This window comes from Netta rufina, assembly GCF_964035555.1.
Source record: "Netta rufina genome assembly, chromosome: 3".
In the NCBI taxonomy this organism is placed as follows: domain Eukaryota; kingdom Metazoa; phylum Chordata; class Aves; order Anseriformes; family Anatidae; genus Netta; species Netta rufina.
The window spans coordinates 29,453,874-29,473,453 of NC_140125.1; the positions used below are offsets into that span (position 1 = coordinate 29,453,874).

Here is a 19,580-nt window from a genome sequence, read left to right on the forward strand (position 1 = left end):
ACGTTGCCCATACTTTTCTCCAGGCGCAGACAAGCAGCGTTACGGACCGCTGCAGCCACCGCACCCCCACTCCCACCCCGCAGCCCCATAACAAGGTCCGTTCCCGACCCCCGCCTCCAAATGGCGGCCACCCCGTCGCCTCGCGGGGCATGCCGGGGGCTGTAGTCCGCCGCGGGGAGGGCGGGGCGAAGGGCTGAGCGCGCGCTGCTTGAAAGCCCCGTACGGCCGCCGCGCGGGTAGTGTCGGGGCCTCCCCTTTCCCCCCGCAGCGAGGCCGCGGCGCGCGGGGCCGGCGGCGGTTGGGGCCGTTTCGCCCCCTCTCAGGGAGCCGGGGCCGCCGCCCGGGTCTTTGGGGGGCATCGGGCTCGGTGGGGCTGGGGGCCCCGCGAACGCTTCGGGTTTCCCCGGCCCGGCGTGGGCAGCGCCATGGGCATCCAGGGCTTGCTGCAGTTCCTGAAGGAGGCCGCCGAGCCCGCGCACGTGAAGAAGTACCGGGGGCAGGCGGTGGCCGTGGACACCTACTGCTGGCTGCACAAAGGCGCCTATGCCTGCGCCGAGAAGCTGGCCAAGGGGGAGCCGACGGATCAGTAAGTGGCTGTTAACGCCTCGCGCGTGGCCGTTATACAGGCGAGAGGCGCGTTACCTTGAGGTGAAGCTGCTGTGGGTTCTGGGTTCCCGCTCCCAGTAGCGATTTTTGGAAGTGGAAATGCTGGCTGTAAGTACGTAGCTTTTCAGCTTCAGCTGGGCGGAATAAATATCCCAGTAAATACTGGGTGGGGGAGTATAAGCTAAAATATTTTAAGATATAAACGCAAATAAGCGAAGTTTTTGGGTCGTATGCGCCCCCTAAGCACGTCCCAAAAACCTAATCGCTCTGAGGTTCTGTAGATGTAAATCATGTCTCAAATACAGTGCTATTGCCAGGAACCTTATTTGAACAAAGTGACTATAAATGCTGCTGTGTGATGAAACCTTGTAACAATACCAAGGCGTTCAGATAGGCGTGTTGTGCTCCAAATAAAGTATCCTGCACTGATTTTTAGTTTTTTTGCTTAACATATAATATTTTTAGTATCAGTAGCTCTTCTACCGTAATGTGAATTTCACATTTTCACTTACAATTTTCACTTATATTACCATACCTTTAAGAAAGGAAATAAATAAAAATCGTGGCCATGATTCAAGTCCAGCTTTGGAGCCTGGGTCAGATTTGCATGTGTTTTTGCCATCTCTTTGGAAAACTGAGTTTTAGATGGGGAAAAAAAAAAAAAACAAATCTTTTGTCTATTCAGAAATAAAACAACACTAGTTAGTCTGGACTAGGTTTTATCTATGAGATTTTTATTAAATGTCTGGTTGGAGATGAGAGAGTTGATAGTTCACAAATTGATTCAAATCTTTAATTCTTACATCTGTTGATTAGAAGAATTGTAGATTTTCATACAACTCTGCTACCTGCATTTGAAGATAGTGGAAATCCCTTGGAGTTCTGAGGGTAATATAGTTCAGTTAAAATAAATTGGCAGGCAGGAAAAAAAAAGTTATAATTGTAGAAAACCATGGAATGATTGAACATAACTAAATGTATTTAATTAAAAATATATATTTTTCCATGTGCCTGTGATCACTGATCTTGGATTGGCACTTTAACAGTAGTGTGAAAATCCCTTCCGTGCTTTAAATTTCATCTGAATTGAGTTGTTATATAGCTACAAGCCTATTCACCTTTGTCTTTTAAAAAATCATTATTATTTTTGGGTTTGTTTTGTAGCTCTAAATCCAGCTTTTTCCATGCTTGTATTCTCAGAATAAATGCTCCTGTGTCCCATTTCTTCCCCTCCCTTCCCCCTTAGTGGTAGAAAGGCTGCTGTTGCTGTTTTAAACTCTGTCCTTGAAAGAAACGTGTAAAACTTTTTCACTGATCATGAAAAACCTTTTCACTGATCATCGTAGTTTGTAATGCACTTATTGCTTACAGCTGCTATTGACTTTAGTTACTGATGAAACAATTTTGTACAGATTTTTTCTGTCCATAGTACGTATCCACCATCTGAGCAAGAAGCAGATAGTTCCATGAAGAGAGGTTTCATACCTTGTCGCTTTTCCACTCCACAGAAGTTAATTTACTGTGCCTTTCAAAAGACTTCAGGGAAAGACAACGTACTGTGCTCATCTGCTGACTGTTTGCCTGCCCATTGCTCAAACTGAAAAGATGATCCGTGTTGAAACTTGCAAACTTTGGTAGTGTGCATCCTACTGTAGCAAAATTGAATTGAATGCTGCTTGAGTTCTTATGGTATTTTCCACAACAGCAGCAGTTAGCCCGGTTTTGAGCTGGGAGATGAAGCACGAATTTCTTAAAGCATTTGTGTGTTCTTATTCTTCATGCGGTGCTAGGGAAATATGTTTCCAATTAAAATCTTTGAAAAATAAAGTTTATTTTTCTTCTCTTGTTGTTGATACAGTTATGTAGCTTTCTGTATGAAACTTGTTGATATGCTTCTCTCATTTGGAATTAAACCAATTTTGGTATTTGATGGATGCACCATACCTTCTAAAAAGGAAGTGGAAAAGGCGCGACGAGAGTAAGTATTGATTTGCGAGTAAAGTAGCATGTTTAACAGTACCGTTCATTTTCATAGCTGGAGAAACTTCAGACTTGGTAGGTAGTAATCTTTGGTAAACTTTTCTGCAATATAGCGTTACTTCACTTAATTTACATTTAAAATCATACAAGCCTCTTCTTAGAGGTTTTATTCCAAAAATAGAAATGCACTTCATAAATGAAAGCACTTTTATAGAGGAAGGAAGCAAATCTCTGAGCATTACTTCCTGTAATGCGTTAAAAGCTTTCAGTTGAATCCACTCCTATGATCTCTCTGGTCAAAAATATTTATTCCTGATACAATTTTACCTAAAATCGATACCATCTTCCTCATTGTCTGCAAATCATCAGATAAACTGGTTTCCAATTTGGATTCAGGATTGTCCGTATATATGTGGACATCTCACTGAAGCTGTGAGAATTTTACTTATCAGTTCTTCTGGGCATATGTTTCCTTCAGTGTGGAGCAAACAATTTCCAGTGTTTGAAACAAAATAAATAATGCCTTCCCTCCTCCAAACCAGTGAGTATCTGACATACTCCAAAGATTTTTTATTGTATCCCAAGTATGGGTGCAACTCTTCCTTTTCATTGCTGATCTGAGTTGTCACTGTTTTCTCACTATGTATTTCAACGTGCCAATCTAAGCATTTTTTGTGATACAGTGACTTGCAGTTACTCTTCAAATGTTACACAGTAGAATAGACTAGGGAAGTGCTCAGCTGTGAAACAATTTTTCCCCATTTCCCAACAGTATCTCTTAGTCCTCTATAATAACTGTTCTTCTATATGAAAATAATCAGATGTTGGTGGATATTTTTATTTATCTTTCAGGAAGCGTCAAGCTGGTCTTCTGAAGGGGAAGCAGTTGTTGCGGGAAGGGAAACTTTCAGAAGCTAGGGAATGTTTTGCACGCAGTGTAAATGTTACTCATGCTATGGCTCATGAAGTCATTAAAGTAAGTTGCTGATGCTGCTGCAATCAACAGTTGAAAAAAATCTATCCAATTAGTAGGATGTCTTACTCTGCTATGTATGGCTACACCACTACTTCATCTCCATGGGCAAGAAAGATATTCCCCACACCTCCTGTCTCTTGTTCTGTAACTGTACTGCATACACTGGGTTATGCTAGGTGTAGTTAAATTTAACTTTTGCTTCAGGTTTATCATGCCCAGTTTTGTAAATAGTAGTGACTTGTCAATTAAAATACAACTCTTAAAGCCATAAACTGACTTTCATAGCATCTAGAATTTTCTTTATGCCATGAAAGATATGAGACTCCTTAAATACCCACCTCAGGATAGTTCCTGAAACTAGGCTATGGATAAGTTTTTGGATGCTTAAAAGCCTTTTCAGTCACTCTTTGCTACACTTCTACTGCAGTCATGGAATCTTTATAAAAATATTACACTTGTTTACTGCTGTTCTCTTTGTCCAAACTATAATGTGTATGAGTTTGAAGCTTGCAGCTGTGGTCAGTATGGTCAGTGTTACAGACAAATGCAGGAAAGGGTGTTTTTGTAGATCAGTCTGTATAGATCTGAACTCCTTGAAACTTGAGTTTTAAATGTGGAAAATTGGCCTTTAATTGGTGAAGGACGTAAGGAGTGATTAGAAAATAAAAATCAGTGTTTCGGTTCTTTGAAGTAGGAGTTCTTTTGTTTCCAGATGTATAAGGTGATTGCTGAAAATAGCTGTTAAATGCTTGTATGTTTCCTGTTTATGTACAGGCTGCACGAACCCATGGAGTTGATTGTATTGTGGCTCCTTATGAAGCTGATGCTCAGTTGGCTTATCTTAATAAGGCTGGCTTGGTTCAAGCCATAATTACAGAAGATTCTGATCTTTTAGCTTTTGGATGTAAAAAGGTAAGGAAGAAAACTTTAAGAGCCCTTATCTCTCACTGATATGTTAAAAGCAGAGTTCAAAGTTGCTAAATGTGTTTGACTTTACTCCGTTACAATATTTCAGGGCAACTGAAGAGAGAAGAATAGCACTCACCTCTGTTATTTCCATCAAGTGCGACAAACTAGCATATGTACAAATGGAACAATGATCTTATACAGGTGAAAATCATTGTTTTCCACTTCCTCTTAATTTCCAGGTGTTTTTGAAAATTGACAAGTTTGGAAATGGACTAGAGATAGATCAAGCTCGATTAGGAAACTGCAAGCAGCTTGGAAACGTTTTCACAGAAGAGAAATTCCGCTACATGTGTATTCTTTCTGGTTGTGACTACCTGCCATCAATCCATGGAATTGGGTTAGTTAAAGCATGCAAGTTGCTAAAACTTGCTAACAATCCAGATATTATAAAGGTAATCTTGCTTTAGCACTCTGTGTTGGGTATTGTGTTTAGCGTTCTATGTTGGGGAGTCTGTATCCATGTTTCTGGTGTTAACACGGAATTGAAAATGTGCGGTTCTTGGCTTTCTCTGTTTTGAGAAGAACATGGCCTTCCAGTACCTAAAGTACCCTCTTATCCCTCTGGAGGAGGGATAGGACAGTGAATTTTATTTTATTTACTTCTTGTGTTTACTTATCTATATCTTGACACAGACATTTTTTCCATAATGTCTTTCTAGTATATCAAAAATAGTATAGTGCAAAATAAGATATTTTTTTTCCTTCAATGTATGTAATGAAAGCAATTCTAATATTAAGAATTACGGATGCTAAGAGTGGGAATAACTTCTGTGTAGACAGTAATGGAGAATAGTTTGAGCTGTTAAGAAAAGTACTTTACTTGCCTGTCCTTGACGCAGGTAAATCTAATCCAAAAATTACTTAGTATGCAGTCTAACTTTCTGCATTATCATCTTAAGTTACATGTATGCTTCAGTGTTTTTTCTCTTGCATGTTTTTAGTTCTAAAATGTTTTGTAATGTAGAACATACATCCAAGTAACTGTGGAAGTAGAAAAGAAACTGAAATCTTCCCATTCCAATAATTTTGTTTAAGCTAATGTACTTTTGCTTTTTTGTGAGCACAATGGCAGTATTTCACTTGAAAAGCTTTTCACCTAGTAAATTGTTACATGACTCCTCACTGCTATTTCCCAGCAGTGTTTTTGGAAAGTCAAAAGATGCAAGGTAGTCCAACAGTGCCCATCAGAACTGGTATCTCTTACTAAGATTAGTAAATGGCCTGTATTTAGAATACATGACCCAATACAACTTTTTTTTTTATCTGGGGAGAATAAAAGATTCTTGTCTTTGGCAGTATGACAGAATTGATCTTCGAAACAATATAATCTGCCTTTTATGGAATAGAAAAATGCAGTAGTCAGTGAATTATTAGGAACTTACTGTAGTGTGGTTCAGTAACAATGTATAGGAGGGACTACTGAATAAATCTGTATTTTTATGGCCAGTAACGGGAAAAATGTGACTAATTCATCTTTTTCATACACTAAAAGCATCCACATACTGCTTTCAGTTTCTGGTAATATAAATTACAAAATTGGATATCCATTAATTTTAACAAATATACCTTAAGGAGACACTTTGCATTCTTATTCAGATTTCATATTTATTTATTGGACCAGAGGACTTTATTACTTGGGTTGTGTTATTTCTGTGACTGTTTTGCCACTTTAAGTTGTTTACAATGTACAAGACTTCCCCCTTACCCCTCTTCTCATCCCCTATCTAGTTTAAGTTGTTTTTTTGCTACAGAACACATCATACATGTAAGGGCAAGCAAAGATATCTAGTAATTGAAGTGTAATTACCTTTTTGTGGATGTTGAGTTTCTTGAGGACTGTATTTGTCTTCATATAATGCTTCTATTATGTGCTAAAACTGAAATTCTCTTTAAGACTCTGAAGGTCTTGGAATAATATTTTTAAAGATACCTTTGGAATTGTATTTGTTTAAATGCAGCAGTTAAGCAGATTTTGTTTTTTGGTTTTGTTTTTTTTTTGGACAGGTTATTAAGAAAATGGGGCATTACTTGAAGATGAATATAACCGTATCAGAAGAATACATACAGGGCTTTACACGTGCCAATAATACATTCCTTTATCAGTTAGTTTTTGATCCTGTCAATAGAAAATTAGTTCCTCTGAATGCATATGCTGATGATATTGATCCAGAAACACTAATTTATGCAGGACGGTATCCTTTCTGTAATGAAATAGTGGGGGCAAAATAGGTGGGAACAGTTGTGGTGTCTTACATTTTCTTCCATTGCACCTCTGTTATTGGCTAAAATCTGCATGCAGTCTTATAAAGGTTGTTTTTCCTTCTCTTTTGCTCTGGTCTTTTTTTTTATATTTTTTTTAAACATAGTAATTGAATATTAAGAAATGACCTATCATTTTAAGTGGAAGCTGTCTTTTTTTAAGATGTAGACCGCAATTTCTTAAACACAGGTTATGTTTCAGTGGTTTAAATTCTTCATGACTGTTTTTAGTTTGTGCCTATGTTGTATGTTACCTCTGCCACTCTAATTCTTGCTGTAAGTGCCTAATCTATGCGTTCACTGTTTGACCAGAGTCTTCCTACAAAGCAAGTAGCATTTCACTACTTGTGTCAGAAATGTCCTCATGGAAAATGAAGAAAGAAGACCATTTAAGTAACTACTAGTTGTATGTTTTTCAAGCTGATTAATCTCTGGTGTTTCCAGAGGCTAAGAAGAAAGATGGCAACTTTTCTGTTAATGATTGAAGGCTTTCCTTTCAACTTTACAGGTTTGCCAAGCACTACAGATCTATTATGATTGCTGTTGCATCAGATTAAGTAGGCTAGTAGTAATAATGCTTGTGGATAACATTCTATCAATTCTTTAACACAAAATTGAAAGCAGCTGTTCTGACTTTAATGCTACACTTCTTGAAACTTATTGTGATACTCAGATATTTTCCTTTAATGCAATGGGGACAGACACTTTGGTGATACTACTGCTTTTCAAATTGCCATCGGCAATATTGATATTGATACAATGGAACGCATCGATAACTATAACCCTGATACTGCACAGGTAAAACCTTTGTTCTAAAGCTATATACTAAGATAATGACATGAGTTTGAAAGTGAACGTTCATGGAAAAATACAGTTGAATGAACTGACTTGGCAGTTACGGATATTCTGACAGAAACTGTATTTTTCAACAAACGTACTAAGTATGATTCAAAGAACAACCCAACATAAAAGTTTCACTCTTTTAATTTCAGATTATGAGTAGCATATTCATATTTGCAGATGCAGAAGTCTCTTTGAAGTGACACCTAGCCTACAAACCTTTTCAGCATCTTCAAAAACCTCTTAATAGTATTTACTGAAAACAGTTAACAACAGCAGTTACTGTTGGCTTTACAATTCATCTAGTTGTAAAAGAGACCACAAGATAATGCCAGATGCTGATGCATTCTGGCAGTTTTGCAAACTCTCACAAAGTGAACTGATCGTATGCCACCTGAAAACTGAAATTTTATATTTTCAATAGTTATAACCAGTAAAGTCTCTTAGTATATCATCTAAAAGATGCTGAAAAATGTAAATAAAAGGGCGTGGCCTTAACAGCCATTGTTTTTTGAGTGATTGCTGTTCTGATAACACATGCTTTTTAATTATTTTCTGACTCTATTCCTTTAATTGTTAGTTCTTGGGTCACTCTGCTTATTTTGACAATGGCAAATGTTGCCATCGTGTTCTTATCCTAGTTTTGTGTAGTTCTTCATTTTGCTTTAAAGTCTCTGCAGTTTGTGAAAAAAGTAGGCAGATAAATATTCTGACCTAAATGGCACTTGAGCACCTTAAATATCTAGGAAAGTAAGTGGTCAACAGAAATGATTTGGTTATGTGCAGAATAATCCTGAATGGATTCTTGTCATGTAATACTTTATTCTCATCCAAGATGAGAAAGTTTAAGTAAATAATTGTGCAGCCTGGACTGCACCTTTGCACAATTAAGTGATTTCTAAACCTCCTTAATGTACATATTAGTAAACAAAGTATGAACAACAATAGGAACAATAAAATACCTTGAAATCTTTGAATAACTGCCTACATCCTTCTATTCTTACCTTAAAAATAATAGTAATAAAAAAAAATCCAGGGCATGGGAAGCTGTTAATGGAGAACTTTGAAGTATGTGAGACTTGGGATTTTTGTTTAATCTTCTGTCTTGACTGTATTCATTTACAGTAGAAGACTTAATCTCAATTAAATTAGCTAAATGTTTGTATTGGGGCATCCAGAGAAGATGACCATAAATCAGGTGACCAGTGGCTTACAAAATTCTTAGATCTCATTCTCTGTACAAGTAAATTCATACTCTTTAAGGCATTTGACTATGTTTGTTTTACTTTCAGACAGTTTTAGTAAATCCTTCATCCTGTTTACAGAAGTAACTAATTGAAAAAGAAAAATCTCAAAGTGATTAGGGGTGCATATTTCTTTCAAGTATATATTATCACGAGGATAGTATTTTCTAAAATTATTCTTTTAGAATAGAGGTAAACCTCTAACTTTGAGAAGAACAGTAAGTCACTTGTGCCATATAGGAATAAAGAATTCATGGCAGCACAGAGGGGAAAAAAAAAATGTAAGAAATGTGGGAACAAGAGAAAATGTTTGTGTAGAGTAGCCATGTCAGCAATGGTTGTGCAAATGTCAAAATGCCCTTACGCCAAATCAGGAAGTCTTACTTAGAAGGCAAATTTATAAGCCTATGTCTGACTTACAATTTTTTTTGTAGCCTATACAGCAGAGAAGTCGTGACTGGAATGACAGACATGCTAATCATATAAATACCATTTGGAGCAGAGACTACAAGCTTGACCCTAGTACAGATACTGTTCTTCATACAACTCATTTACCTGAGAAATCAACAACCAAAGGCACTGAGAAGAAAATCAGTATCAAAGGGTTAAAACTTCCAAGCAAAGAGCTCTTAGCAAAAAGGCGAAGAAGTGGTATGTTTTTATTTAATAAATAATAGAATGTAGTAGAGAAGAAAGGATTCTATAGGTATATTCTATATCTCCTATAGAATAGGAGGTATAAAACTTTTAACTTCTGTTGTTTGTGTTCTGTTTTTAACGATCTGCAAGACTGAAAAAAATAATATGAAAGCCTAAGTAACAATCCAGTTTGGCAGCAAACTTTCTGTAGCAGTTTATTTTTGCTCTGACTTGTTATACAATTTTGTCCTCAACTGCAATTATTTTTAATACAATTTGCTCAATTTCTTAGCTATTTTGGGTTTAATTTATATCTTTTAATAGTATGCAAAGAAATGAAAATGGTTATCTTTCATAGAGATGAGATTTAGCTGCATAGAAAACTTAGTTTTCTGTACTCTTCTAACACTGTGCTGCCTAGTTCCTTTGCCTTGGTACCTTTTGCTCCAGTTTTCTGAAGTTGTAGATCTGTGCTATCTTGTCTTTTGTATACGAAAGACAAGTTATATGGACACTTAAGTTATATGGGCTGAAATAATTTGTTGGCTATTTATAGAAAGAGCTCTCTGCTTCCATTGTACTTCACTTGATAGGTTGAGTATTTTCTTTCTCTTATTTCTTTTTTCTTTCCTTCTTTCTCTTCTCAAGTGTTTTCTCGTCTGCATCCTTCTTTCTGATGTTACTAGGGTTTCTTCTTTTCCTTTGTTACTCCTGGTACTTTTCTATTCCATTGTTTATCAATGGTTCAATAGCTACATACTTTTAGCTCAGTATTCTTAAAGGAAGCTTAAAGTTGAATTATAATGTGCACTCTTTTTAGTCTCAGCTGTTATGCCTTTGCTCCATCTACCTTTTTAAAAGTTACTTTAAGCCTATATACTAGAAAACAACTGTGTTTAAAGACTTCTGAACTGTATTGTTAAGAATAGGGTTGTGAGGTTAAATAATGTGATGTTCAGTCTGTTCAGCCTTTTCATAACTATTCTAGAACAAGCTTCTACAGTGATTCTTAAATTGTCTTTAGATTTGGAAGAACTCTCAGATGGAGATCTGTTGAACCAGTATTCATTTTCAAAAGCAAAAAAATTCAAGGGAAATGATGAAAATGCTCAGCCACAAAATAATGTCTCTGCAATACAAAGCAGTGATTCTTCAGGGAATTCCGCCACTAAAGAAAACTCTAACTCACTGCCCAGAGTTCGAAATACATTTGCTTCCTTTCTGCAAAGGAAAAACAAGCAGAGGGATGCTATAGTTGTTCCAGGAACAAGAAGCAGGTATGCTTGCATCATGTATTTCAATAAGTATCAAGATACTATTTGATATCCTGGTTGTTGAAATAACTTGAGAACTGAAAAAGAGAAAAACAGTACTTCATTTTTTTTCTGCACTTGTAGCCTTGAGCTGAGATGGAGAAGTCCTTGTGCTAGACATGAAGTATGTGAGATATATAAGTAAAGATATCATAAATAGATACATAATGTCAACTTTTTTACTGTCGTAATGAAGGCTGTGAAGCGATTCAATACAGTCTAATTTCTGAATATCAGTTAGCTAGGAGCTAGGAATTGGCAGTACTATTATGGGTCATGTGATAACTATATTTTTTAATAAGAAGTGCCGCCTCTTTGTGCCACATAATCAGGCAGCTACTTGTGTATTGACATCTTTACGTTGTTTTTTGATTGTTTGTTTCAAAGCCATACCTGGTCATACTGTCTGACAACTCTTTTTACCCAGTCCCATTCAGATAATGCTCCTTATTTCTGCACAAGCACTTTGAGAAGAGGAACTTTGTGTTTCTGTGGTTTTTGGTTGGTTGTGTTTGACTACAACTACTTGAATTGTTTTTATAAATGATTATCACAATTCTGTCTTACTGTGATTTGTACCATAAATAATCTAAAGATTTCAATGTTTCAAAGATGTCTAACTTGGTAAAATAATCTTATACTGACATTTTCTAACTTGCACCCTCCTGAGCTCAGAGATTTGTTACATTACATCAAAGATTAAGAATTGTCAGTGGTGGTAGCTTTTTCTCCAAATAAATGCTCAGTTTGTTTTAAAAAATAAATAAATAAATAAATCGGGATTCCTCAATAAGAAGCACTGTAGCTTCATCACTACTTATATTTATTAGTTGTTATAAAGCTACCCTTAAATTTTGTAGGATTCCTAGGTCTTTGTCTTTCCGATGAAGGACTTACTAGTTAGTATCTTTAGTCAACGAACGATGCATTTACAGATGACTTTTCTAGTGAAACATAAATTGACAGAATGACTTTACTGTTGTCTTTTAAGTGCTGTCAGGAAGGACTAGAAGATTAAGACCATAGTGACTTGCCCATGGTCAAAATAATCTTGTCTGCAAGTGCAATTCAAAAATCCAATGGATGTGTAGAAGTAACTGTTGGATTTTTAGAGACGAAATACTCTTTTTGCAGTGACTTCCTTCTTTGTTGCCTTCACCTGTATATTTAACTTTTTTTTTCCTCCTTAGGTTTTTCTGCAACGAAGCAGATGAGCTTGATTGTAGAGCAAAGGATGACAGTGATCAAATTCAAGATGTTGAGGGGGATTGCAAGAAACTGGAGGCAAAACCTGTAGCTGAAGATACTTCTCTGCTTTTAGGAATTGAAAAAACAAGGACTACCTCATTGCTTCCTGGGGAAACACAGAGAAGTTGCTTCCGGTGGTTCAGTAGCCTTGGAAATAATTCAGGAAATCCTGGTGTATCTCATATTGTATCTTCACAGCATTTTGACCAACAGAAAAGCAACTGCGTGGCATCTCAGGCAGATGACATTAATGGAGTACAAGCAGAGAGTGGGGTGGTGTGTGAATCTGATGAAGAATCCTCCCCCTTAACAGAACTGAACTGTTCCTTGCAGTCTCAAGGGTCTTGTGAGCCATCAGAATGTAACTTGGAGTCTCCAAAGACGCCACAATCATGTAACAGCAATTCAGAAACAGAAGTAAGAAAACAAGACTTCTTAGCATTTGCTTTTACTTTTCATTAAGAAAGAAATTAGGCTGTGAAGTTCTCTTTAACTGATACTCTGCAAATTATGTAACTCCTGGTCACACAACTCTTCAGCGTTTTATTATACTCGCATAGTATAGATTGACTTACTAGCTTAAATCAAGTCTGTCTGTTCTTTACGTTTGTATTTAGTCTCTCCATTGTGTAACATTGCAGTGGTTGGCATGCTTGTATTCTGTTTTTGTAATTGTTTAAGAAGTGCTCTCAGCTTGTGTGTCAGCATAGTGTTTCTTACTAAAAATATGCTCAGGGTTTTGTATAAGTTCTTAGAATTGCTGAAAACATGCATTATAATTTATAGATGTGTGGATATAAAAACATGCACAATGTAAAAAGGTGTTTTAAAGTCAAATGACTCTCTTTTTTGAAGGAATTTGGCTCTACTTCAAAACTGGCTAATAATCGAGGTACTCAGAGGCCTCCAGTAACTTCTGCTGTTCAAACTGACAGAAGGAATATGGTAGCAAAGATCAAGGTAAGAATTCCTTTAATTTTACCATTGATTTTCAATGTTCAGTAGAAGTAGTCTCTTGCTAGGTCTTTCGCTAAAAATTCTAGAATGAATATTTAACAATGTGCCTGTTAGCAAAAGAAAATTGCTTTTTTACTCATCTGTATCAGAGCTGAGATGAAATATAACCAGGCCCCCTGTGACTAATGTGGTTGCAACTTTGGGGGTTTTAAACTCTTCAGCATAAATTAAGTAGCCAAGATAAAGAAAAAATCTTAATAGTTTTCCTCTGACATGCTAAATATTTAAGTTTTATGATGCAAATTGCAGTCACGTTCAGATAGACATAAGATAATCCTATTTGACTATATGGATGAATCTACTGCTTCAGCAGTCTCCTGTTCTTTGGCTAGAAAAAGCATGCCTAAATTTAAAAAACTGGAAAGGTTTTAATGAAGCATTCTTGTTTAGTTGTTTTAGTTATAGCCATTGTTTAACACTTGACTCTCCTTTCACATTGAGTCTATACTTTCCTTCCCAGTCAATGCTTTAGTTAAGTTTCTTGTTGGGCACCCTTAACATTATTTCTCTGGGGTTGCTTAAATGCCTAACAATGAATTTGTGTTCCCTGTCTTCACGGCATTTGTAAGGGCTTTACCCATCTATCTAGATTACAAAACTTCTAAAACCTCAATATGTGAGAGTGTTCTAGTTCCTTAGACGTTGTCTTAGAATTGGCCAAAAGATTCTTAAATCAAAAGAAGACACATCCTTTTAAGTATACCCCTATTAGCTTCTTTCTCATAGATTAAAAATCACGAGCTTTTCGCAAGAGTACTGTTTTATGCAATAGTGGCACCTTGTGGTTACTTTATTAATTGGTGTTAAGTTGTGACTTACATCTTCATATTCTCCATTCTGAAACACCTATTTATAAAACTGATGCTGTTTCATTAGAATAACACTTTGCCTGCTTCTCTTCAGCAAGATTAAGCAATGAAATAAAATCATCCTGAGACTGGAAGTTGTATGACTTTGCTTTTAATGTGTTTAATCTGTTTTGCTTAAATAGTCATTTCTTGCATTAAAGGTATATTAAGAGAAGGAACATATTAAATATTGGGTGATACATGGTATGAAGGTACTTAGGTAATGTAAATGTAATCTAAGCATATTTTCAGGATGCTTGGAGCTCTTCAGGCAATATAAATCAGCTGAAAATCCATCATGACAGTAAGGTTATTTTAAACCAGGCCTCTTGGCCATGAATTCTCTCTGCTACCTTTATATGCTAGCAATAATACTTAAAATCAGCTGGATTGGAAAAATTACCTGACTGAAATGTCATTTGATAACAACAACCAAAAGGTTAATTGTGGAACTTCAGCTCACCTGTACTCACAAGCTCTTGTGAGTTGTAGCACCACTGAGACCACTGGAACAAGTAGCCAGAATTGAAGGCATAGGATGGAGATGAGGAGCACCACTTCTGCCTCACTTTTTTTTTTTTTTTTTTTTTTTAGTAGTGTAAAACAAGGAAAATCTTCACTGGTACTAAGTACACAAGAAAGTAATGAAGGAAATAGTTCTGGATTTAGCAAAGAAGTGGATGATCACTTAAAACATAGATCACCAAAATCAGAATTATTTAAATAACATGGCTGATCTGTAGTGAAATCTAATAATTGAGGGAGGTGATATGGGGAAGCTGTCAGCTTTTACTCTGGTTCCAATCTAGAATGTGAAACGCCTAGCCTCTCTTTTCTAACATTAAAGCTAACAAACTTTTCTCTAATCAATGCCTATAAAATAATGAGTTCTCTAGGACCTTTGTAGTCATTTCTGTGAAACATTCCAGCCATGTTTTTTACTGCTCATTATTGCCCCATAAGTTATTGTGACCTCAAAAAAGAGGCTAATATTGACAAAAAGAAAACAATCTAATCTGGTTTAAAGTTTTTTAATGGGTACTGAACATGCAGCTCTGCCTCCTTTGGGTTTGATTAATTTAACTTACATGCCTGTGCTTCAGAACCATAGAAAGGAAGTATTACGGGAGAGCGTACGCATTTTGTGAAATAGCTGGGGTGATAAACAGCAAAAGATTAAGCATGGTTTTTAGGATCTATTTCTATTCTTTCCAGTACTCTCCTAACTTCTTAGTATGTATTTTAAATATATTTCAAATTCTGTTTGGAATTCCAAGATCTGCATAGTTTATTCAGGTAAAAATAACATCACTTCAATTAACAGACAACTGTATAGAAAGTGTGTGGTGATAGGATGGGACAAAATGCAATGTGATTTTGGAAAGAACTGGCATACGGGATCTTTGAAGATTTCTAACATCTGTATTAAAAATAAAATAAAAGTTGGTCAATAGCTTCCCCTCATACAAGCATTTACATTTTCTGACAGAAGCACCTGAGGTAGGCAGAGCTGTGCCTGTCTTCTTTAGATGGTCCAGCAAAAGAGATATTGATTAATTTAGAGCAAAATGTTTCATTCTTAATGTCCAAATGGGAAAATTATTGGTGTCAGTTAAAATGTATGTGTCCTAAATGCTAATACTATGTAGCCAACTTTATGTATGATAAGAAATTTTTAAAACTATGGACATTCAGTTTCCTCTGCAGCTGTTTTATTATATTTTAATAATTAATTTGATCATCATGACAAACACAAAATAACAGGCTGGAAGTGAGTGATTGCTTTGAAGCTAGTACTTTTGAGGCGTAGGTGTTTTACAATTAGGTAGTAGAATGGATCAGACAGTAAAATGTTGTTCTGGTGCTTCAAATTAGCTACTTCCCCCAAAACTGAGGAAAACTACAAGAATATTTAAGACAAAAAATGATAAATAATATTAAATGGCCATTTATGAACTTGTTTGGCAAAGGAAGCTTTAACTTTTTCTAGGAGCGTATTACATTCATTGAATTATTGTTATATATACACATGTATTTATAGCACAAATAGGAAGAAGTGAAATACCATCTTTGTTATCTTTACCTTATTAAATGTCGTACACAAAAGTAGGAAAAAGTCCAGCTGATCACACTGAAGTGTATTTCTTTTATTGTTAAAATAAACTCATTACTCTTTGTGAATGAAACTGCAGAAGAGGAGAAAAAGTAACTTATTAGTATGGGAAAGAGTGAGAGTAGCATTTGACAGGGCTACAAGTAAATGTGGTTGGGGATGAAAGCACTAGATGTAAAAAATTAAACTAACATGCAGGAATTAGGTCTTGTCAAAATCAGTTATGTGCTTATAAATAGCAAGAAACAGATTTGGTGCTTGAAAACTGATAAGAGAATTGAAAACTAGGTATGCATTTCTAATAAAAAGGATATACGATCTCTAGAATAAATTATCTACTGAAGCAATGCATTTTGCTTTAGTTGAGGTCTTCAAACTTCTGACTGGTTTCCTTTGAGATGTGTGTTCTAGCCAAGCACAACTGCTTTGAATTCCAGGTACAGAAAAATGTCCGACTGGAGGTATAATAATCCTTGGGGTACTGATACTTTTCAGAGTAATACCAGAGGATGGCTTCTCTTAAAATTCTGAAGGCGGACTTGAAAAGTTTTTTTGTTGTGTTCTCGTGGAAAAAATATTCAGTAGACCTTAAAAACAGCATTTCAAATAAATGTGCTTTCGCAACTCCTTAAAATTCACAGACCTACAGATGCTGTTTTGCCAGTTCTTAGAGCTGTATTATCTCTGTGGCACAAATCATTTTCAGTTAGAGAAGCTATGTAAATATATGTTGTTGGGGCTAATCAGATTGCATCATCTCAATGCAATGTAAAACTCTTCTATTTTTCTGATTGTAAGTATCTATTTTTCTGATACAGAAATGATAGGTTTTCATTTTAACCATTTATAACTTAATATTAAAAATCTCACAGGTTCCTGGTTTACACAAATCCAGTTCAGTAGGGTCACGTATTGTGACAAAGCTCAAGCCACTGATACCAGCTAAAGTAAGTGGATTAAGAAAAAAACTGTCCCCTGTGCAGAAGAGAAATCACTGTGATGCTGAAAATAAGCTGGGACTGCAAGCCACCATTAGTGAACTATGGAAAAACTTCCAGTTTAAAAGGTAAGTTGCTTTAACCCTTTAGTTAGCAGCCTGTGAACTTCTTAGAATTTTTTCCAAAGGAAAAAATTTCAAAGCAGACTTTATACATGTTTGCTCCAAATGATTCAGTAAAGTTAACAGCTTAAGATAGATATCTTCTACATATAGTTCTTAATTTCCTGAGCCAATTCACTTATTATTCAATATAACCATGAAGTATGATTTCTGGTAAATATGCTCTTTACTTCTAATTTATTTTTTCTAACCAGCAAGAACTCCTGACTAAAATCCATTTATTGAGGTAGTGCAGATAGTGTAGCATAACTTTATATGAAAGATATTGCTATTAGGTTTGACATCAAACACTGAAAGACTTAGCCTAGATGCAAAAGCTGCATTAAAAACTGTCAGACTTGATTGAAAGCAAGGTTGTTATTATTTAACTTCGTATGCCTCTCACATTTTGGGATGGTTGATTGTCAGTTCTGTTCTGCCTTCAACATGATAGTGAATTGATGGAGTTCTTCTGGATAAAATTAAGATACGTGTATTTTTTACTTTTTACTTAATTTTATGTAATTAAAATAGCTGTTTATTAGCTTTTAGGAGATATTTTTTTTTTGTTGTTTCTCAAAATATTTTCCCTGCTGCCAGGACTTACTTAGATCTGATTTTTTTTGGCTTTTTTTGCTTTTCTTTTTTTTTGCTTTTTTTTTTTTTGTTGTTGTTTTGAAATTAGCCTTATGTCTCAGGACAAATATATTTTTTGATGGCAAATATCATGTGGGACACTAAAATGTTTTGTCCTTACCTCAAGATTCACAGGATACATAAGATACTACAGTTCTTCAGAAGACTAGTTGTTAATGAAACATGTACCATATTCTACTCTGGGTTATGCATACTGTACTTCAAATGCAAAGCTAGTAATTATAATTTCATTTATAGGATATCTGAAACCATTTAAATAACTTTCAGTGAAGTTGTTCAGCAGCAGTGAAATTGGACCTAAAACTTTCTATCATAGACTTTTGTTCTGGTCTTACTTGTGGATCAGTGGATAGTTGGGTGAGGGGTCTTGTTTTGAATCAACCCAAATGTTCTCACAGGTGTATAGTTAGAAACATATAATGTCCTAACATTACTGGGTTTTGTTTTGTCTTTTTTTTTTTTTTTTTTGCACAGAGATTATGAAAAACTTCCTTCTTGTAAAAAGTCAGATCCATTGTCTCCAATCAAAGATAATATCCAGCTCACTCCAGAAGCAGAAGAAGAAATCTTTAATCATCCTGAATATAGTCATGCTCAGAGAGCTATATTCGAATGAATTGTATGCTATGCACAGTAGAATTCATTTTTAATCATTGTCAAAATTTATCTTCTGGATCTTGTCAATATCAATAAGATAGTTTGAAACTCAACTGTATATTTTAGTCTGACTTGATTTGTCATCTCTTTTTATAAAAGCAAGTTGAAACGTACAGTTTTATACAGACTGGAATAAAGCCTTCAGTATCTCTGTTCTCGTGTTCAAAGCTTAATGCTAAACTTTTGTCCAAATTATTTTCAGCCACTTCTGAGCATTTGATGTAAATCACATAGATATGATACAACTTCCTACAACAGTTATGGCTTTGCCTTTGCAGAAAACAGCAGAAAATGTTTGTCTTAATTTTTAAGATCATTTTAGGATGATCATTTTCTCGCCCCCTCCTTCTCTCTTGAACCTACTTTGTCTCCAAGACAGGAGTAAAACTACAGTTCAGTATTCACTGTCATCACTATGCTTCTGGTACTCAGATAATGTTTCTTTCGCTGTAAGGTAAGATTTGTTCTCTTAATGATTAGCGTTCTGTACTTACCATATGATACAGACAGACATGTTTTGGGTGGGAATAGCTTGAACTGCAGAAAGGGGACATCACATTTATAAAAATGTTTATATTTTTGTACCTAAATATTACCATCAATGGAATGATTTCTGAAAAAAGTTAATGTTCCTCTGTTTCACCTACTCTTTCCATGTTTTCTTGTCCAAGAACATAGGAAAATATTAGTCCTCAAGGGCTGAGGCTTACAAATGAATATTGTCCTCAAAACACTCAGCTTCAGTCTTTGACATCTGAGTAGCTGAAGAGAAAGAAACCAGGAGGGTTCTTGTTTTGGATGACTAACTACTCGTGAAAGCATGTGATGGCTTTTCAGATTTTTACCTTTTAAAAATCAGGATATGAGTCTGTTCAAAGATATATCTAAAAGTTTTCTTGTTTGTTTCTGTTATCCTTTTAGGAAATAGGAATATCTTTCTCTGAAGCAGATGAAGGTACAAAAGAATATGAAATGTATGATATCCATTCCTGACATAAATACTTTATTCTCTATCTTTGAGCCTTTTTTTTTTTTTTTTGCAAAAAGTTTGAGATTGGCCTATGTAAGACAGTTGTTGAGTTTTTTTATACTGCCTACTTTTTTTTTTTTTTTAC

At 35.7% G+C, this 19,580-nt stretch overlaps 1 protein-coding gene across 1 annotated transcript; it reads left to right on the forward strand.

Moving 5' to 3' along the window:
- Nucleotides 1-425: 425 nt before the first annotated feature.
- EXO1 (exonuclease 1) lies at nucleotides 426-18,424 on the forward strand (the record flags this gene model as incomplete). The annotated part of the gene is made up of 13 exons (XM_084283415.1): nucleotides 426-586; nucleotides 2,465-2,584; nucleotides 3,439-3,562; nucleotides 4,337-4,474; nucleotides 4,711-4,923; nucleotides 6,536-6,723; nucleotides 7,492-7,588; nucleotides 9,309-9,525; nucleotides 10,538-10,790; nucleotides 12,017-12,464; nucleotides 12,930-13,034; nucleotides 16,925-17,118; nucleotides 18,283-18,424. The coding sequence occupies 13 exons, from the start codon at nucleotides 426-428 to the stop codon at nucleotides 18,422-18,424; spliced, it is 2,400 nt and encodes a 799-aa protein (XP_084139541.1).
- Between the last annotated feature and the right edge of the window lie 1,156 nt (nucleotides 18,425-19,580).